This window comes from Hibiscus syriacus, unplaced genomic scaffold, assembly GCF_006381635.1.
Source record: "Hibiscus syriacus cultivar Baekdansim isolate YM2019G1 unplaced genomic scaffold, ASM638163v2 tig00001095_pilon, whole genome shotgun sequence".
In the NCBI taxonomy this organism is placed as follows: Eukaryota; Viridiplantae; Streptophyta; class Magnoliopsida; order Malvales; family Malvaceae; genus Hibiscus; species Hibiscus syriacus.
Window position 1 is genome coordinate 118,270 of NW_024061842.1, and position 16,504 is coordinate 134,773.

The following is a 16,504-nucleotide window of genomic DNA, read 5'->3' on the forward strand; positions in this document are numbered from 1 at the left end:
ATTATTAAAAAAAATGAGATAACTAGGGTAAGAAATATTGAAATATAGTAATTTAAAAATTGTGAAAATATCATAGCTTTCAGTACTATATTCTGATTGTATTTTGATAAAAATAAATAAAAATTGAACTCAAGGAGCAATTCAATAGTAAAGAGAGGTATGTTTATTTAGGTGATTCAGGTTCAAGCAGTATTGCAATTATTTGAAAGGTGTGAATTTTATTCAGATTAAAAATAGAAAAGATATTATGATCACATGAAAATATTTAGAATGCTAAAAAACATTAGAATCGTATTAGAAGTGAGTAATAAACTGCTAATGTGACTATATAATTATATAAAAGTTTAGATTTTATTGAAGTGAATAAAAATCAGACTATTCTGCAACTCAGGATGATTCTTTCGTCCCAACTCCACACCCAGCATGGGACCACGAGGAGAGTATAAAAGGTATAGGAAGAAAATGCCGATGGTGAGTAGGAATTGAAGTGAAAGATTAGACCATTAGCCTAGAAGCGCAATCATATTGATACATCATTGAATGCTCAAGAAAGTACATTGTTTTCTTCTTCTAGAAGATCTTGAACAGGCCTGTATGCTGCAGCTATGCAGAGGTTCTGCACATAAAATTACAGAGAACTATTAGCTGGACTTCAACAATTCAAGTGGTACTAAAATCAGTACTTTACCTTCAAATCACTGCCAGAGTACCCCTCAGTTGCATTTGCAAGTTCTTCAAATGAGAAACTAGGTCCTATACTCTCTTGTGCGAGAAATATTTTCAGTATCTTCATGCGGTTTCCAGCATCTGGTAAGTCAACATATATCCTAAAATGACCACCCAGCATAATGTAAGTAGTGTTTAAGTTAAACTCTAAATCCTAACTTATCTAAAAAAAACTATCTCGTAATTTGTAGAAAAGATGAATCCTATCTCATCTAGGTCTCTAATTCATGTATATAAAAATCCCATGTTTCTTCTTGTGTAATATGCAATTGTTCTTTGAATAAATATAATTTCAGAATCAAAAACTTTGTTTACTAGAATCGGAAAACTCTGTTTACCAAAGTCGGAAAACTCTGTTTACCAAAGCCGAAAAACTCTGTTTCTACATGGTGTTAGTCGTTGGTGTCAATCCTAGCCTTGATGCCGCCGCCGTTCGTCATCCTTCCGACCAGCAGTGTGCCTTCTATACACTGCAGTCCTTCCAATTGTGAAATGCTTCGCAGCACCACCCCTTTGTAGCGCCGTCTTCCTTGCTGTGCAACCACAGCAGTGCCGCTTTTGTTCCAGTGTTGCTCTCCTCGTCGTACTACTCTTGTCGCGATACCGGTCCAACGCTGCCCTCATCACAATGGCAGCCCTTCATGTTCCGCTGTTTGGTACCTGTTTTGCCGCTATTGGTAACTATCTAGCCAGCACTGTCTCCTCGCCGCATTGCCTATTTGTTATTCATCCTAGCGTCGATCTCTTCTAATCTCCGATTGTCACTTATAACAGTGTTCCCTGCTAGTTCGCAACATATCCCAAGCTCTCAATTCCTCGACAATCATGGCATATCATTCTTCGTCCAACCTGCCATCCAAGGCTGAAACTTCCATTGTTCAGCCGTCTCCTTTCGACTCGGTTTCCTCGTCCATTACTAGTCATCTTCTAAATGGTGAGAATTACATTGTTTGGTCTCAATCTGTTCGTCTGATCATCACCAGTTGCCGAAAACAACAATATCTCTCTGACAATATGTTGGTCCCCGATCCCTCCGACCCCCAATACGACACTTGGCTCACAGAGAACACCATGATTATGTCCTGACTGACATTGCTTGGTCTCAACTCTATGTTGCCTGACATTAGCGTGAACTTCATGCTCTACCCCACCGCCTCAGAAATCTGGAACGCTGCCAAGGAAACGTACTCCAATCAAGAAAACTCTTCCGCTCTGTTTTCCATTGAATGTCGAATCAACGACTTGAAGCACACTCACTGTCTCGTTTATGGCAATAAATTGATCTATTTGAGTCTCCCGATTGGCAAACCAATGCAAATGCCAAACTCTACAAAGGGCTACTTGAAAAACGATGTATTTTTCAATTTCTATCGGGACTGTATATATCTCTTGATGATGTTCGTGGCCGGATTTTGGGCATCAGGCCTCTTCTGTCTCTTTGCGAGGTATTCTCTGAAGTTCGCCGTGAAGAAAACCACCGCTCTCTGATGCTTCCTCCACCCATTAAAAGTTTTGCCTTAAATACCCATTCATCTGGTGACACCCGTGTCAAGAAAGGTCGACCCTAGTGCGATCACCTGGTCATGTTCGTGATAAATGTTGAAAGATCCATGGTCGTCTAGCCAACTTGACTTCATCCAAATCCTCATCGCGTCCATCTCACAATAACTCTGTTGTAATGACATTGGAGGGTAGTTCATTTTCTCATCAATAGTTGGACGATCTACGACAGATGTTTGGTCATTTACAGATTCCTCCTGCTACTGAGTCCAAGACTACCTGTACTATTAGTGAATGTAATTCTCCTTTTACCTTCTTATCCTCTTCATCAGGGCATGTCTCTTGGATTGTTAATTTTGGAGCAAGTGATCATATGACAACCAACTTCAGTTTATTTTCCACATTTCACAAAAATGGTATCTCATGCAGTGTTCGTACTGCTGATGGCTCCCTATCACCGTTTAAGGGCAGTGGCTCAATTCGCATTAATAGCCACATTACTCTATCTAATGTTCTATTTGTTCCAAGTTTGACTTATAATCTTCTTTTGATTAGCAAATTATCTACCGATTTGGGTTGTACTTCTCATTTTACTCGTGATTATTGTGAATTTCAGGATTTGACCTCGGGGATGATGATTGGCAATGCTAGGCATCATGGTGATTTCCAAGGAGACGTACTCCAATCGAGAAAACTCTTCCGCTCTGTTTACCATTGAATGACGAATCAACGACTTGAAGCACACTCAACTGTCTTGCTTATGGTAGCAAATTGATCTATTTGAGTCTCTCGATTGGCAAACCGGTGCAGATACCAAACTCTATAATGGGCTACTTGAAAATGACATATTTTTCAATTCCTATCGGGACTGTCCGTATCTCTTGATGATGTTCATGGCCAGATTTTGGGCATCAGGCCTCTTCTGTCTCTTCGCGAGGTGTTCTCTAAAGTTCACCGTGAAGAAAGCTGCCGCTCTCTGATACTTCCTCCATCATTAAAAGTTCTTCCTTAAATACCCATTCATCCGGTGACACCCGTGTCAAGAAAGGTCGTCCCTAGTGCGATCACTGTCGGAAACCTGGTCATGTTCGTGATAAATACTGGAAGATCCATGGTCGTCCAACCAATTGGACTCCATCCAAATCCTTATCGCATCCATCTCACAGTAACTTAGAATTCGTTGGTTTATTACTTTTATTGACGACCAATCTCGTACCACTTAGATCTTTCTTATGAAGGACAAATCTGAGTCTTGTACCATCTTCAAACGATTCCACAAAATGGTTGAAACACAATTTCAAAGTTCCATTGGCATCTTTAAATCTGATAATGGTGATAAATACCTCTCTCGGTCATTGGGATCTTTTTTCCAAAAAAACAGAATAGTCCACCTCAGTTCCTATATCGACAATCCACAACAAAATAGGGTTGTCAAACGTAAAAACTGTCATCTTCTTGAGGTAACCCGAACACTTATTTTTTCTTCTAATATTCCAAAATACCTTTGGGATGAGGTTCTCTTAACAACTACTTTTCTAATCAATCGTTTGTCTAGTAAGATTATTGCCTTTAAGTGTCCACAGGACATCATTTCCACTAAATTCCCTCACTTCAAACCTTTTACCTATTTTGTTCCTCTTCGTGTCTTTGGTTGTACTGTCTTTTTCCATGACCACAATCCTCATAAATATAAACTTGATCATCGGGCAATTTGGTGTGTCTTTGTTAGTTATTCATCCCATCAGAAAGGATATTGTTACTGTAACATCCCAATCATCGGGTCAGTGGCCAAAATGTAAGAATTTTAAACTCAGTGGTTGAATTAGAATAATTCAATAAGTTCAAAGATTTATAGTGGAATTTCCGTGTAGGGTTTGATGGAAATTTTGGTTTAATGGAGAGGGCATTATGGTCATTTCATATTTAAATGATAAGTATCTCCTTTAGTAGGGGATTGACATGTGGGATTTAAAGTTATATGGAAACTACTTTCTTATTCTCTTCTTTTTTCTACCATGAGCTTCCTCCTTAAGGTAAGATTCTAAATTTTGTGAGTTTCCTTTAATTTTTGGTTGGTAATGGAAGTTGGGGTGTTATATAAGCTTAAGGAAAGCTTATATAGGATTAAAATAACAAGATAAGTGAATTCGAAAGGATTTTGTAAAATGGGTTTTGAAATGAAAATTTGATATATAGTAGTTTTTGAAGTTTTATTGAGATATTTGACTTGTCAATGAGCTAACTAAAGGATTAAGAGTATTAGAATTGATTAAGAGCTTGGTTGAAAACTGGGCATGGTTTTTAAATGTAAGTGTTTTAGTGAGATTTCGTATGTTAGGGAGTAGTAATTGGAGGAAAGTTTGTTTGAATGAAAGAAGTTTAGTTTAAGGGCTTAATAAAGGATGATATAAGGGATTTGAGTAGATTTTGGGTTGATTTTCGAAGTGAAAATGGACATTCTGGGCTTCGAGTATTTGTACCGTTATAACAACACCGATACTACAAGGGATAAATTTGTGTATTTCTTAAGGGTAGTATCGATACCAGTTGAAGAGGGTATCGATACTATGTGGGTAGTATCGATACCAGGGGATGGTATCAATACCATTTTTAAGATACAATTACAGAATGCCAAATTGGTATCGGTACCTTAAGGAGGTATCGATACCCTTGAAAAGAAGTCTCGGTACTGTAGGGGTAGTATCGATACTTCTAGGCATGAAATGGAAATTAAGGTTTTCTTGCATCATAAGTTATTATGATTGGATATAAGCGATTCAAAGAACGATATTGATTTTCGATTGTTTTGTGTCGTGATTGTACGAAATCAAAATCCGGTTAGCTCGACATATTAAGTACCAATTCGAAGGTGTAAAAGATTTGGATTAGAACTTCAGTGAGGCAAAGGTGAGTGCAACTTCTCAGTTTTGTAACAGAAGTGAAGAAGGTTGGCGATAAACCAACCTCAGTTTTTTTGATCGAAAACTTTATAATATATTTTATGTTATATTTTAATGTTTTATTCAAGTTATATTATACCAGCTATGTTTTATGATTATATGACTATGGAAATGTGAACTTTGAGCAAGTGAATGTGAATAAGAAACACTTCGAATAATGATTGAACATAATTAAGTGATTAATAGCCCAAAGTATATGTATGAGGATTAGAGGTATAATTGGCATGCCAAGAGTCGAGGGTTTTATGTGGTTCTTCGGGATAAATATGTGGCACTTCGGTGCAAACCTATGTGGCACTTCGGTGCAAACCTATGTGACACTTTGGTGTAAACCTATGTGGTCATTCGGGGACAAATATGTGGCACTTCGGTGCAAATTACGAGCTGTGGTGACAGTATTAGTGCACAACCTCAATGTACTCAAATTCCTAGATTTCTCAGTAGTATACATTGAGTATTTGAAACAAATCTATACAAAGAGAATAATACATAAGTATACCTTTTTGATATAGAAAATAATGAGATATCTTTATAAAGGTTTTGATAAAAAGAATGAAATTTAGCTTATTAAGTTAGTACTCTAGTAGTTGCCTCACTAAGTCATCGACTTAGAGTGTGATTTCCTCATGCGTAGGTTTGAAGAAATCGAAAGACTAAGTTGTCGAGGATAACATACCGAGAAGATCAGATCAAGACGAACTAAATGTAGGTTTTTGTTAATTTTGTAAACTATTGGCATGTATTATACGTTTAATTTGAAGTGCTCTGATCTATTTTGTAAACTCATATATTTTGTAATTCCGTACATTATCAAGTTTTATATAACTATGAATGTGAAATATTTATCTTATTTAAGTTAAGTTTGATATCTTTTTATTTTGATCCAAAATTTTAAATTGTTCTTATTTGTTAATTACATATGTTTTGAAAAGTCAATGTGACACCTCAGATTCGTATATGGGTCGGGTACGGGTAAGGGGTGTTACATTTACTACTCTCCTTCTACAAAAAGGTTATTCACAACTATGGACGTCACTTTTCAAGAACATAAATCGTTCTTCTCAAAAACCAAAATTCACGGGGAGAGTTAGTCTGAATTTCAATTTTTACCGATTATTACTGAGTTACCCATCAGTCCATCTTCTACTGAAAAAACTACAACTCTACAACTCTCATGGAACACCTAGACCATCTACTGATGTTCTCATCTACAAAAGACGACCCAAGCAAGCCCTACCTTCCACACCGCATCCAATGCATTGTCAAGAGCCAGAACCGGGTTTAAATCTATCGACAGACAACGAAGATAGTGACCAAAGTAAGTTGGATGTAGTAATTGATATCAATGAGTTACCAATTGCTCAAAGAAAGGGAGTTAGACGATATATAACTTATCCTATTAGTAAAATTGTTGCTTATGGGAAACTAATGTCTAGTTTTAAGACTTTCACAACTCAGATTGATCATATTCATATTCCAAATACCATAGAAGAGGCATTAAAAATTCCTGAGTGGAAGAAGGCGGTTGAAGAAGAAATTTTAGCTCTAGAAAACAACAAAACCTAGGTCATTGTTGACCTACCTAAAGACAAGAAACCATTCGACTGCAAATGGGTCTTTACTATGAAATTCAAGGCAGATAGAAAAATTGAGAGATATAAGGCTAGACTTGTGGCAAAATGGTTCACTCATACTTATGGAGTTGACTATCAGGAGACCTTTGCTCCAGTTGCAAAACTCAACACTATCCGAGTTCTATTATCCTTAGCAGTGAACAAGGATTGGATACATTACCAACTGTACGTAAAAATGCATTTCTCAATGGTAATCTTGAAGAAGAGGTTTATATGCAAGTTCCACTAGGAATTCATTCAGGAAATAACCGGGTATGTAAATTACTAAAATCCTTATATTGTCTAAAATAATCACCTCGTGCTTGGTTTGATAGATTCATGAAGGTAATATTGCAAGACAACTACAAACAGTGTTAATCTGATCATACTCTATTTGTAAAAATTGCTCCTGATAAGAAGAAGTTAATCTTGATTGTCTACGTTGATGATATCATTATCATATTATCACGGGTGATGACTTGGTAGAAATCGAGAAGTTGAAGACATTACTAGCAAAAAAGTTTGAAACCAAAGATTTGGAAACTTTGAGATATTTTCTATGCATGGAGGTAGCGAGATCACGAAAAGGAATTTTCATAAATCAAAGAATGTATATTCTAGACTTACTTTCTGAAACTGGAATGACTAATTGTAAGCCCTCGGAAACTCCTATGGAAGTTAACTTAAAATTGAGTAAAGATGGAAACCTGGTAAATAAGGAACATTATCAAAGGCTAGTTGGTAAACTCATTTACCTATCTCTAACTAGACCTGACATTGTTTTTCCTATTGGCATTGTTAGTCAATACATGAATGATCCAAGAGAAAACATCTGGAGGCAGTTAATCGAATCTTAAGATATCTAAAGATGATAGCAGGACATGAGTTGATTTTAAGAAAACATGAAGAAATAAAAGTTAAAATCTTCTCAGATTCAAGTTGGGTTGGAGAACTAACAGATAGAAGGTCAACCACGGGATACTGCTCATTTGTGTGGGGAAACCTAATGACATGGAGAAGCAAGAAACAATCAGTAGTCTCTAGAAGCAATGCCGAAGCAAAATATAGGCCGTTAGCACTAATAATGTGTGAAGGAATTTGGCTACAAAGGCTCTTAATTGAACTAGAGATGCGCGACAACAACAATTTTGAACTTCAGAGTGACAACAAATCCGCGATAAGCATTGCAAAGAATCCGGTGCACCACGACAGAACAAAACATGTGGAGATCGACAGACACTTTATTGCAGAAAAAGTAAATGTCGGAACTGTGAAACTAAACTACGTCCCTTCACAAAACCAGCTAGCAAATGTATTGACCAAGGCACTTCCAAGGATTACCTTTGACGAAATTACATCCAAGTTAGGTCTTCACAATATTTACTCCCCAGCTTGAGGGGGAGTGTAAGTAGTGTTTAAGTTAAACTCTAAATCCTAACTTATCTAAAAAACTATCTCCTAATTTGTAGAAAAGATTACTCCTATCTTATCTAGGTCTCTAATTCATATATATATATATATATAAATCCCATGTATCCTCTTGTGTAATATGCAATTGTTCTTTGAATAAAAATAATTTCAGAATAAAAAACCTTGTTTACTAGAGCCGAAAAACTCTGTTTCTACACATAATTCATAAGCAATAATGGTGACTACCTTAACTGTTAGCAAAAACATAAGAGGAATGTAGAACATCACGAGTGTTAGACTTACCTTCTTGGTAAGCGACGAATAACAACATCATTAAGATCAAATGACCTATTTGTGGCACCAAGGATGAGGATTCTTTGGCTATATTTTGACCTTAATCCATCCCAAGTTGCCATAAACTCGTTTCTCGTTCTCCTAGTTACTTCATGCTCAAAACCACTTCCACGAACACCCAACAAACTATCAACCTATGATGCAAAAATTCAATTTCAAAATTTAATCCCCATCATCATGAAAAATGACTTAAAATCCTAGAGAAAAGGAAATATAACTGAAAAAGAAACCCTTGGGACCCTAACTGGTATTCATGTACATACATTCGAAAAATGGCAATTTATTCATGTGGACTTCACATAGTATTACGTGTTTTAAGAAATCAAATGCCGCCATGATTATGAACTAAAACTTTAAATGGAGCTCATGAAGCAGGTCTGTTACTCGAGTCCTTCAACCATCATGTTACATGAGGGAGGTTTATTCTGCCTAGGAACATTTTACACTCATTCACAAGAATTTTCTATATCATAATTATTTATAGTATAAAGTATGTCGTGGTTTTTTCCTTCATTTTTTCTGTCATTTACCATATAGGATTAGAGGACCTCACGGGAATGAGATTGTTTTAAACAAAGGGAAATTGGACTTTGCCATGTTATCTTTTCTCGCAAGGTATAGAGTGGCAGCATGATTTCAAAATTTCCAAAATTGTTGGTTTCTTTCGATAACTTAGTGGGGGATCTTGCATTAGCTGATCTTGTTTCGAGTTCTGAAAGGAACCCTTCAAAGTTAGTGATCTAGTCTTTGCCTCCTATCGGTTTTGTTAAAGTGAACGTGGATGGTGCTATGGACAGATTATGATTGAAGGGTGACATCGGTGGGTTGCTCAGAGATGAGAGAGGTGTGGTGTTGGTATCGTTCTCAAAAAAGTTGGTTTTGGCCCTCCTATTATGGCAGAATTATTGGCAATGAAGAGCGGGTTGATGCTTTTTTTTGGAGTCGGGGATGTCGGCAAATCGAAGGTTTATTTTGGAATCCGATAGTGATGTGGATGTGGATTGGATAAAGAATATTGCTGCCACCACTCCGTTATTCATTTCCGTAGTTCAAGATATCGTCTCGATTGTGGTTGACAAAGGTGTCATTGTTCGACATGTGTTGAGAGCAGTTAATTGGGAAGCGGATGAATTTGTTAAGCTGGGGATGTGCTAATTGGATGGGATTTATTTGTTGCATCGAGTTTATTATATTGGATTTTGTTGGCATTTTTGGTAATTGTGTATCTTTACATTTCGTTTAATGTTTTTAGGAGATAGTTTTTGAGTAGGGTATGGCCATTGATGTATTTATGTAGTGTAATGTAGCTCATTGCTGAGTTGGTTGTCAATGGGTTTGGTGGTATTGTATTCTTCTTGTACTTGGTATTTATGCAATAAAATTTTAAGGCACTTTTTTTTCTCATTCCAATGCCCGTTGAGACACTCTTGTTACTTGACAGTTATGAAGGAGGTTTTAATGAGGGCTTCCTATTTATAAAAAAAGAGTGAACGTTACTTATATCTATTCTGAGAGAGACATAATTAAATTTACAACTAATTTATTGAAGTAAAAGTTGCTAAAGGTAGATTTATGTGAATCCTTACTGCGGTTAGTCAGTATCACACCATCAGTATTTGTATGTAATAGGTCCAAACATGACAGCTTATTTTCTTCAAGAACCTACAATACAATTGTTTCATAAATAAAATTACCACAAGAAAGAAAATGTTACTATGAAGTTAACAGTAGGCCTAAGCTTCATCAGCACTCCACAACTAAAACCAATTTCTATCCATTTAAACATAAAATTGAGCATGAGAGATGTCAAATAATCAAAACGAAATTTACTGCATACCTTTTTTTTTATAAGAATAGGAGGCCTCGTTAAAAACCCCCTTCATGATTATTGGAACGCCTAAAAGAATTCCTTAAACTTCTTATTTAAAAGAGCACTTAATAAACTGAGTTTTAATATCAGGGAAGACCGAGGCAAGAACAACATTGAGAAGACTTAAACTTGATGAATAGAGAAGGGATAAAAGTGGATTCAGATAGAAAGCCAAAAATATAATCCCTACAGACATAGAATGTATACCATTCAACCAATAAACATGAGGGCTTGCAGACTCGGTGCATTTCTCATCCCTCTCTTATTTTCCTCTGTTATCAGCACTAACATCCAAAATGACAGCAACTTTGTCTCCGTTCACCTCATATACCTCGCCACAATGACCACTACATAGGGGCCTGTAGACATCAAAGATCAGTAAATATGCCACAATATCAGAACTAGGATTTTTAAAACAGGAAATATACAGCTATAACTTCAGCACATTTCCCACGAGAGAGAGATTCAAGCTTCGCGCATGAACTACCAATAAGTTTATTCTTTACTGAAAAAAAGGAACAAAAGAGAACTATGTCAGACTAGAAGAAAGAACCATAACACAGAAAACGCATTGCAGTTAGTATAACAGAGCTCACAGGCAAGATAGATAAAAGCAATCCCACAGAACTCCAGGTTTTACATAATTTGCTACCAGGAACTTTTCACCTGTTCAAACCACTAATCATATGAACAACCAACTACATACTATCCAAATGGTTTAAATAATTGAAACAAAGACCAATCAAGATGCAACCACATCAAGATATTAATACCAAGAACTCTAGGTATACATTCCTCGTTCGCATGATTAAGAAACCCCCAAGTCTATTTACAGTTGCCTAAAACTTGGAAAAGGAAAATAACTAAACCACTTCCATCCACAATTGTTGGAATGCTGAATCGGCACGATCATATTCTGCCCTTTCCCTCCATAAATGTCCTCCTATCTATTATAGAATATCCTAAGAGTTCAAGACGAATGTAGCCATAATTAAATGTCCTTGAAATGGTAAAACTTCTGAAATCAGCAGGCTTAATTGGAACTGCAAGTAAGACCTCAACTCAGTTAATCAAGGAAAAGTGAAGAAAATAAAGCAGACTGTCAAAGAAATGTATTTACATATTTTTTTTAATAAAAATCTCACTCATACTGCACTCTTTTAGAAAATTAAAGATGGGGACAAAGAAATGCCCTCATATGTAGCCAATAAAATCCATCAAATAATTAGTTCTCATCCTTTTCCTCATATGTAGCCAATAAAATCTATCAAACAATTGGCTGTCACCCTCTTCGAAGGACAAGACATAGTCAAAAAAAAGAATGTTCATATAAAATGATTTTCCATGTACACATGGTTCGCATCATGTTGTCCTTCAAACTTGGTTCTCTAGAAGGGCGGAAATTAATATGAGCACTTACTTAACCTCCTTGTTCACCATGATTTTGAAGCACGGAACAGCTGTCAATGGATTGATTATATCTAGATGAGTTTAACAGCCAAAACTATGAAGCCAGCCTACCCAGGGCCGACATTAGTATTACCTTCTCATAGATGAGTAAGCTCTTAAAGACATCACGATCTGAAACAAATAGTTTGAAGTCATCCTAATTAAGAATGAATTCAGGAGACAAAATATAAAGCTAAGACAATATTCAAGAAGTAGTCAGAAGGAGGCCAATGAATTTAAAGGACATAATGCATCGACGATAGAAACAAGCACAAACACAGATACTACTTTCTCTGACTGAAAAAATAAAAGGAATTAAAAAAATACCGCTAAAGAATGGAGAAGAGCCAAGTTTTGAATCCAAAATATCAAAAGAAAATAACCACTGACATCTTTCTAAGTTTCTAATCTAATAAAGGTTTAGATCTTTCTAGGTTAGCAAACTTTATCTACCCACCAAGAAAATTACTCGGCGTCATTTGCTCACCGGAAAACATTATGGAAGATAAAAGGACCAAAAGGATCCTAAAATGAAAACGAACCATCAGTACAAGGCATTTTTAAGAAAGCCCGGAGAACAATAGGTTTAAGATTTCTTCTTCTATACATCAGCCTGACTTACCAACCCACCTGCCTCGGATACTTGTATAAACATTAGTTGAACCATCAGGTGTTGATACCTCCCCCAAAATGATCCTGTGATGGATATGTATGTCAAAAGTCATTGGAGGGGGGAATGGAAGTTCATGGAAAGGATGAATTTTACGGGTGTCTCTAGCAGGCAGAAATCAGCTATGACTCTCCTAGAAGCATGATTATCAGCCATCATGAAATGAAAGTAACCAGTAGCTCAAACAATTTGATTTCAACAAAAATAAACAGGCAAACTTGATACTTCAAAGAAAAGAGAGAGATTCCAAAATTACAGGTCATGTCGAAAGACTTGCCAATAAGGCAGCTTATCAACAGCTGATGAACAATGAATGCTTAGTAATCTTTACATCATTTGGAACACATAGAAAACAATCATACAAAGGAAGACGCAACAGAAACAATAAAAATATAAAAATAAAAACAGGAAACTGCTGAGATATCCATCACCAACATAGTAATCGCCAAAACTGCCTACCTAGAGTTGCAGCATTTCTTCTTCAACATTTTTTAAGAAGTTACAGAATTCCAAAAGTAAAATAACAGAGTGGCATTTGACATTCTTTGCTCTTTCTTTAACAAATCAAACATAGTTGAAATTGCTAAAGTGAAGAACAAAACAGAATCTAAGAAATCTACCATATAGATGAACATGGTTAATAAAAACCAAAACAATATACAGTTAAATTAATTTATTTCTTACCTTTTGCTAGCTTCACTCTGCACATTAGGTCCAATATATTTCACACGGTCCCCTAAAAAGGAAGAAAAATTAGTTAGAGGAATGAAGAGTTAAAATAATGTGTACAGCTAAAACTGTATGAAAATTGAAAAGTAGCTATCAATATCATACACAGCCACCAGAGAGGTGGACAACTTAGGTCCAACACCAAACTAGAAAGACCAACCAACTTTGAAGTATAAGCTTAATTACACTGCCATAACCAAAAAGTAGAACAGCAAAAGCCTTACAAGATAGTTATACTAACAACTAAAAAATTTATTTCTATAGCCAAACTCCAATAGAGAAGCTACTTTCAAATGCAGTTGTTATCCATCAGAAAATTCTAATTTTTAGGGGTTAATACAACATTCATTTTCTATAGTTCTCTTTGCATCACATTTTTCTCACTGCTGATAAGTTTCCTTGAAAGATAAACTCACATGCTCAAGCATATTCAACTTACGTACTTCATCCACATACAAAGATGCATGTAAGCTCTAACAACCTAAACTTTCTTGCCGGTTTAACTTTCACAAAGATTTGTGGCAGATAGAAGAGCAAGGGAGGATAAGCGACCAATTAACAAGAGCATTACTAGATGTTAAGTATCCAACCGAAAAGAGGTTGGCAATAGTTGGAGGGTCTAACTTTTAATATAAGACCACACGAAACCCAATATTTAACAGATGTGAGATAACACTAGTTAGTATGCAACACTTCAAATATGCCCAAAAAAGAGAGAATAGTTTTTAGTAGGAGAAGACTCCTTTAACATATTTAACCAATGAGCAAAGATAACTACCAGGAATAAATAAATGAATTAATAATAACACTTCAAAAACTTGAGACATAAATGTGTTCACCCAATAACATTCGACATATCAGTGGTAAGAATTTGATTTTAATTTTCACTTTACTTGGTGAAGGAAGTTCTGAAAACCAGACCAGGGCATTCTAAAAGTGTTTTTCTATTTCTAGTGACAAGTTCCCATGGTCAAAGGTTATAGAACATCTGCACAAATGAATTCAGAGGAAAACATAAAGGAAGCAGTCATAGAGGAAAAGAACTCTGATAGATAGTTTATCATGTTCTCGTTTAAATCAAATACAACAGGAGTACAGAGGGGAAGTGATACCCTCTATTTTGAAAGCACATTTTAGAATAAATGGAAATTCCATGCGATTATTTAACAAAAAAGTTAGCATATATAGCCACCTGAAATTAGTTACCTTTCCTTAGCAGCTGCTTGGATTTATCAGCAGATTCATCAGCCTCAGATTTTGAGGATTCTGAGGAACTCTCAGATTCTCCGGAGATTCTCTGCCAAGATGTAATAACATAATCAGAAAGAACTAAAAAAAACACCACATAAAACAAGTTTTACAAATGCAAAAGAAATCAGGGACTCCATGAAAGACATAATAAATAAGATAACTAATATTTAAGTTAATTATTAATGAGCCCTTTGAACTCATTGGACAACCAACTTAAACCTTCCTTCTTAACCCCCCCCCCTTTTCACCAAGTACTATAGTCTTTCAAGCACCTGTAACTCTCGCGCCAGCGCCCTAACCATTCTCTCTCAATAAAGTTCAGTGCCTACAGAGATAGCAAGGCTTTAAAATTATTAAAATGCAAAATATATGTTCATGTGAATTCAAAGATTAGAAGGAAAAAAAGGTAAGAGTTATACAAGGAAGAATACATAGAAAAAAATAATTTGTCATTTCCATACCTGGGACACTTTGAAGCAATATTCCTCCACTCGAAGACGGCAATCGAGCACCATAAGAAGCAGTGAGCTTCTTATGTTTCAAATGTGAAGCAACACATTCAACCAAAACATTTTTGGTATTCTCACTACAGAGAAAAAAATCATAGTAAATTGATAACAACAATAAAATTTAAAAATGAAAATGGAATGCCAAGAAGAAAAAAGAAAAAAAAACTGCAAAAGCATTTACTGAATGTAATAAGGAAATGTTTCAAAAGAAACATGGATTTCTCCCAAGGCAGGACTCTGCGCAAGAACTCGTTTCTATACTTCTCACGTCTGGTCAAAAATGGTGATTCCTTCTTACTCTCTATAGAAAGTTTTTCATTATTGAGCCATTCCTTTTGATCCTGTTCCGCAAGCTGGGCATGTACATCACAAGTCTTCACATCCTTCCCTAACTTTTCCCATGTCATCTTTCCCTTATCAAAGTCAGTGCTATCATTCACAGGTCTGAAGTTATCCTCACTGGCATTCCTTCCATCACCTTTAGAGCTATACAAACGCAATTGATTGCTACTTAAACATGGAGTAGACCTTCCATACATAAATGCAGGAGCAATACGTCGAGTATATGATGAATCTAAAACACTTTTTCTAATCAAACTAACATCTGAATAACCAGTCCACACGGTATATGGACGGTTCAATGATTGATAACAAGCATGATCCTGGGAATGTGGCCTAATCAAATGTTTCCACTGTTGAAACACCAGACTCCATCTCTGGCTTCTACCCTTTATCCTCCTTGCATACATTGTAACCACCAGCTATTCTAAAAACCTGTATTGCAAAGTAAGCTTCCATAAGTTGATATGGACTCCAAATAACCATTTAACTACAAAAGATAAAGAACGAAAGAATGGTCATCATAACCATAAAATAATAATAATAATAATAAAAAACACTATCAAAGAAACATTTCCCAACTCTATTTTAAACAACTAGATTTTAATAATTTTGAAACCATTGATTGCTATTTTATCCCAATGATAAGCTACTCCAAATCCGAAACAAATTGAGAAAGAAAATAGAAAATCATTTTCCAAAAATAAGCCCCACAATAGCAAACCAAAATTAAGAACCTTTTAAGCTAACTTTTCCAAGAAAAAAAAACTTTTAAGCTGTGGGGAATTTTGGAATTTCCAGGAAAATACAACCCATCGAAGAAATAGTTTCCGAATAGAATCCTTGTAGAATAAACAAGTTAGCTTTCCGAAGTCTTCCACTTTCTAAACTTTCCCCATAACCATATGCAGGAAGATGACCAGCGCAACTTCAATAATAATAGTCAAATATAATCAAACCGGAACTTATAATCAAATTGTAAAGAAGAACGAGTTCATGCATTAAAACTACATTTACAAACCTCTCCGTTATTAATGTTAGAAGCAAAGTTAAAGCTGGGATTGTTGTCGAAATGATGAATTTTATTAACAAAAATAAATGTCATGTGTCATACAACTATTGGT

The 16,504-nt window shown here is 35.8% G+C and overlaps 1 protein-coding gene and 1 pseudogene across 3 annotated transcripts; both read right to left on the reverse strand.

Annotated features, from left to right (window-relative positions):
* Window positions 1–544: 544 nt before the first annotated feature.
* On the reverse strand, window positions 545–16,450 carry LOC120119673 (annotated as a pseudogene).
* On the reverse strand, window positions 10,644–14,764 carry LOC120119759. Of its 3 annotated transcripts, none has more exons than XM_039139578.1 (5): window positions 14,657–14,764; window positions 14,488–14,607; window positions 13,237–13,288; window positions 12,505–12,578; window positions 10,644–10,792 (listed from the first exon to the last, which is right to left on the reverse strand). In XM_039139578.1, the coding sequence occupies exons 1-5, from the start codon at window positions 14,676–14,678 to the stop codon at window positions 10,752–10,754; spliced, it is 309 nt and encodes a 102-aa protein (XP_038995509.1). In that variant the 5' UTR covers window positions 14,679–14,764; the 3' UTR covers window positions 10,644–10,751. The 3 variants fall into 3 exon arrangements, with proteins under 3 accessions (XP_038995509.1, XP_038995502.1, XP_038995511.1); XM_039139571.1 differs by having other exon boundaries at window positions 12,513–12,578; window positions 14,657–14,763; XM_039139580.1 differs by lacking the exon at window positions 12,505–12,578 and having other exon boundaries at window positions 14,657–14,748.
* Window positions 16,451–16,504: the final 54 nt, after the last annotated feature.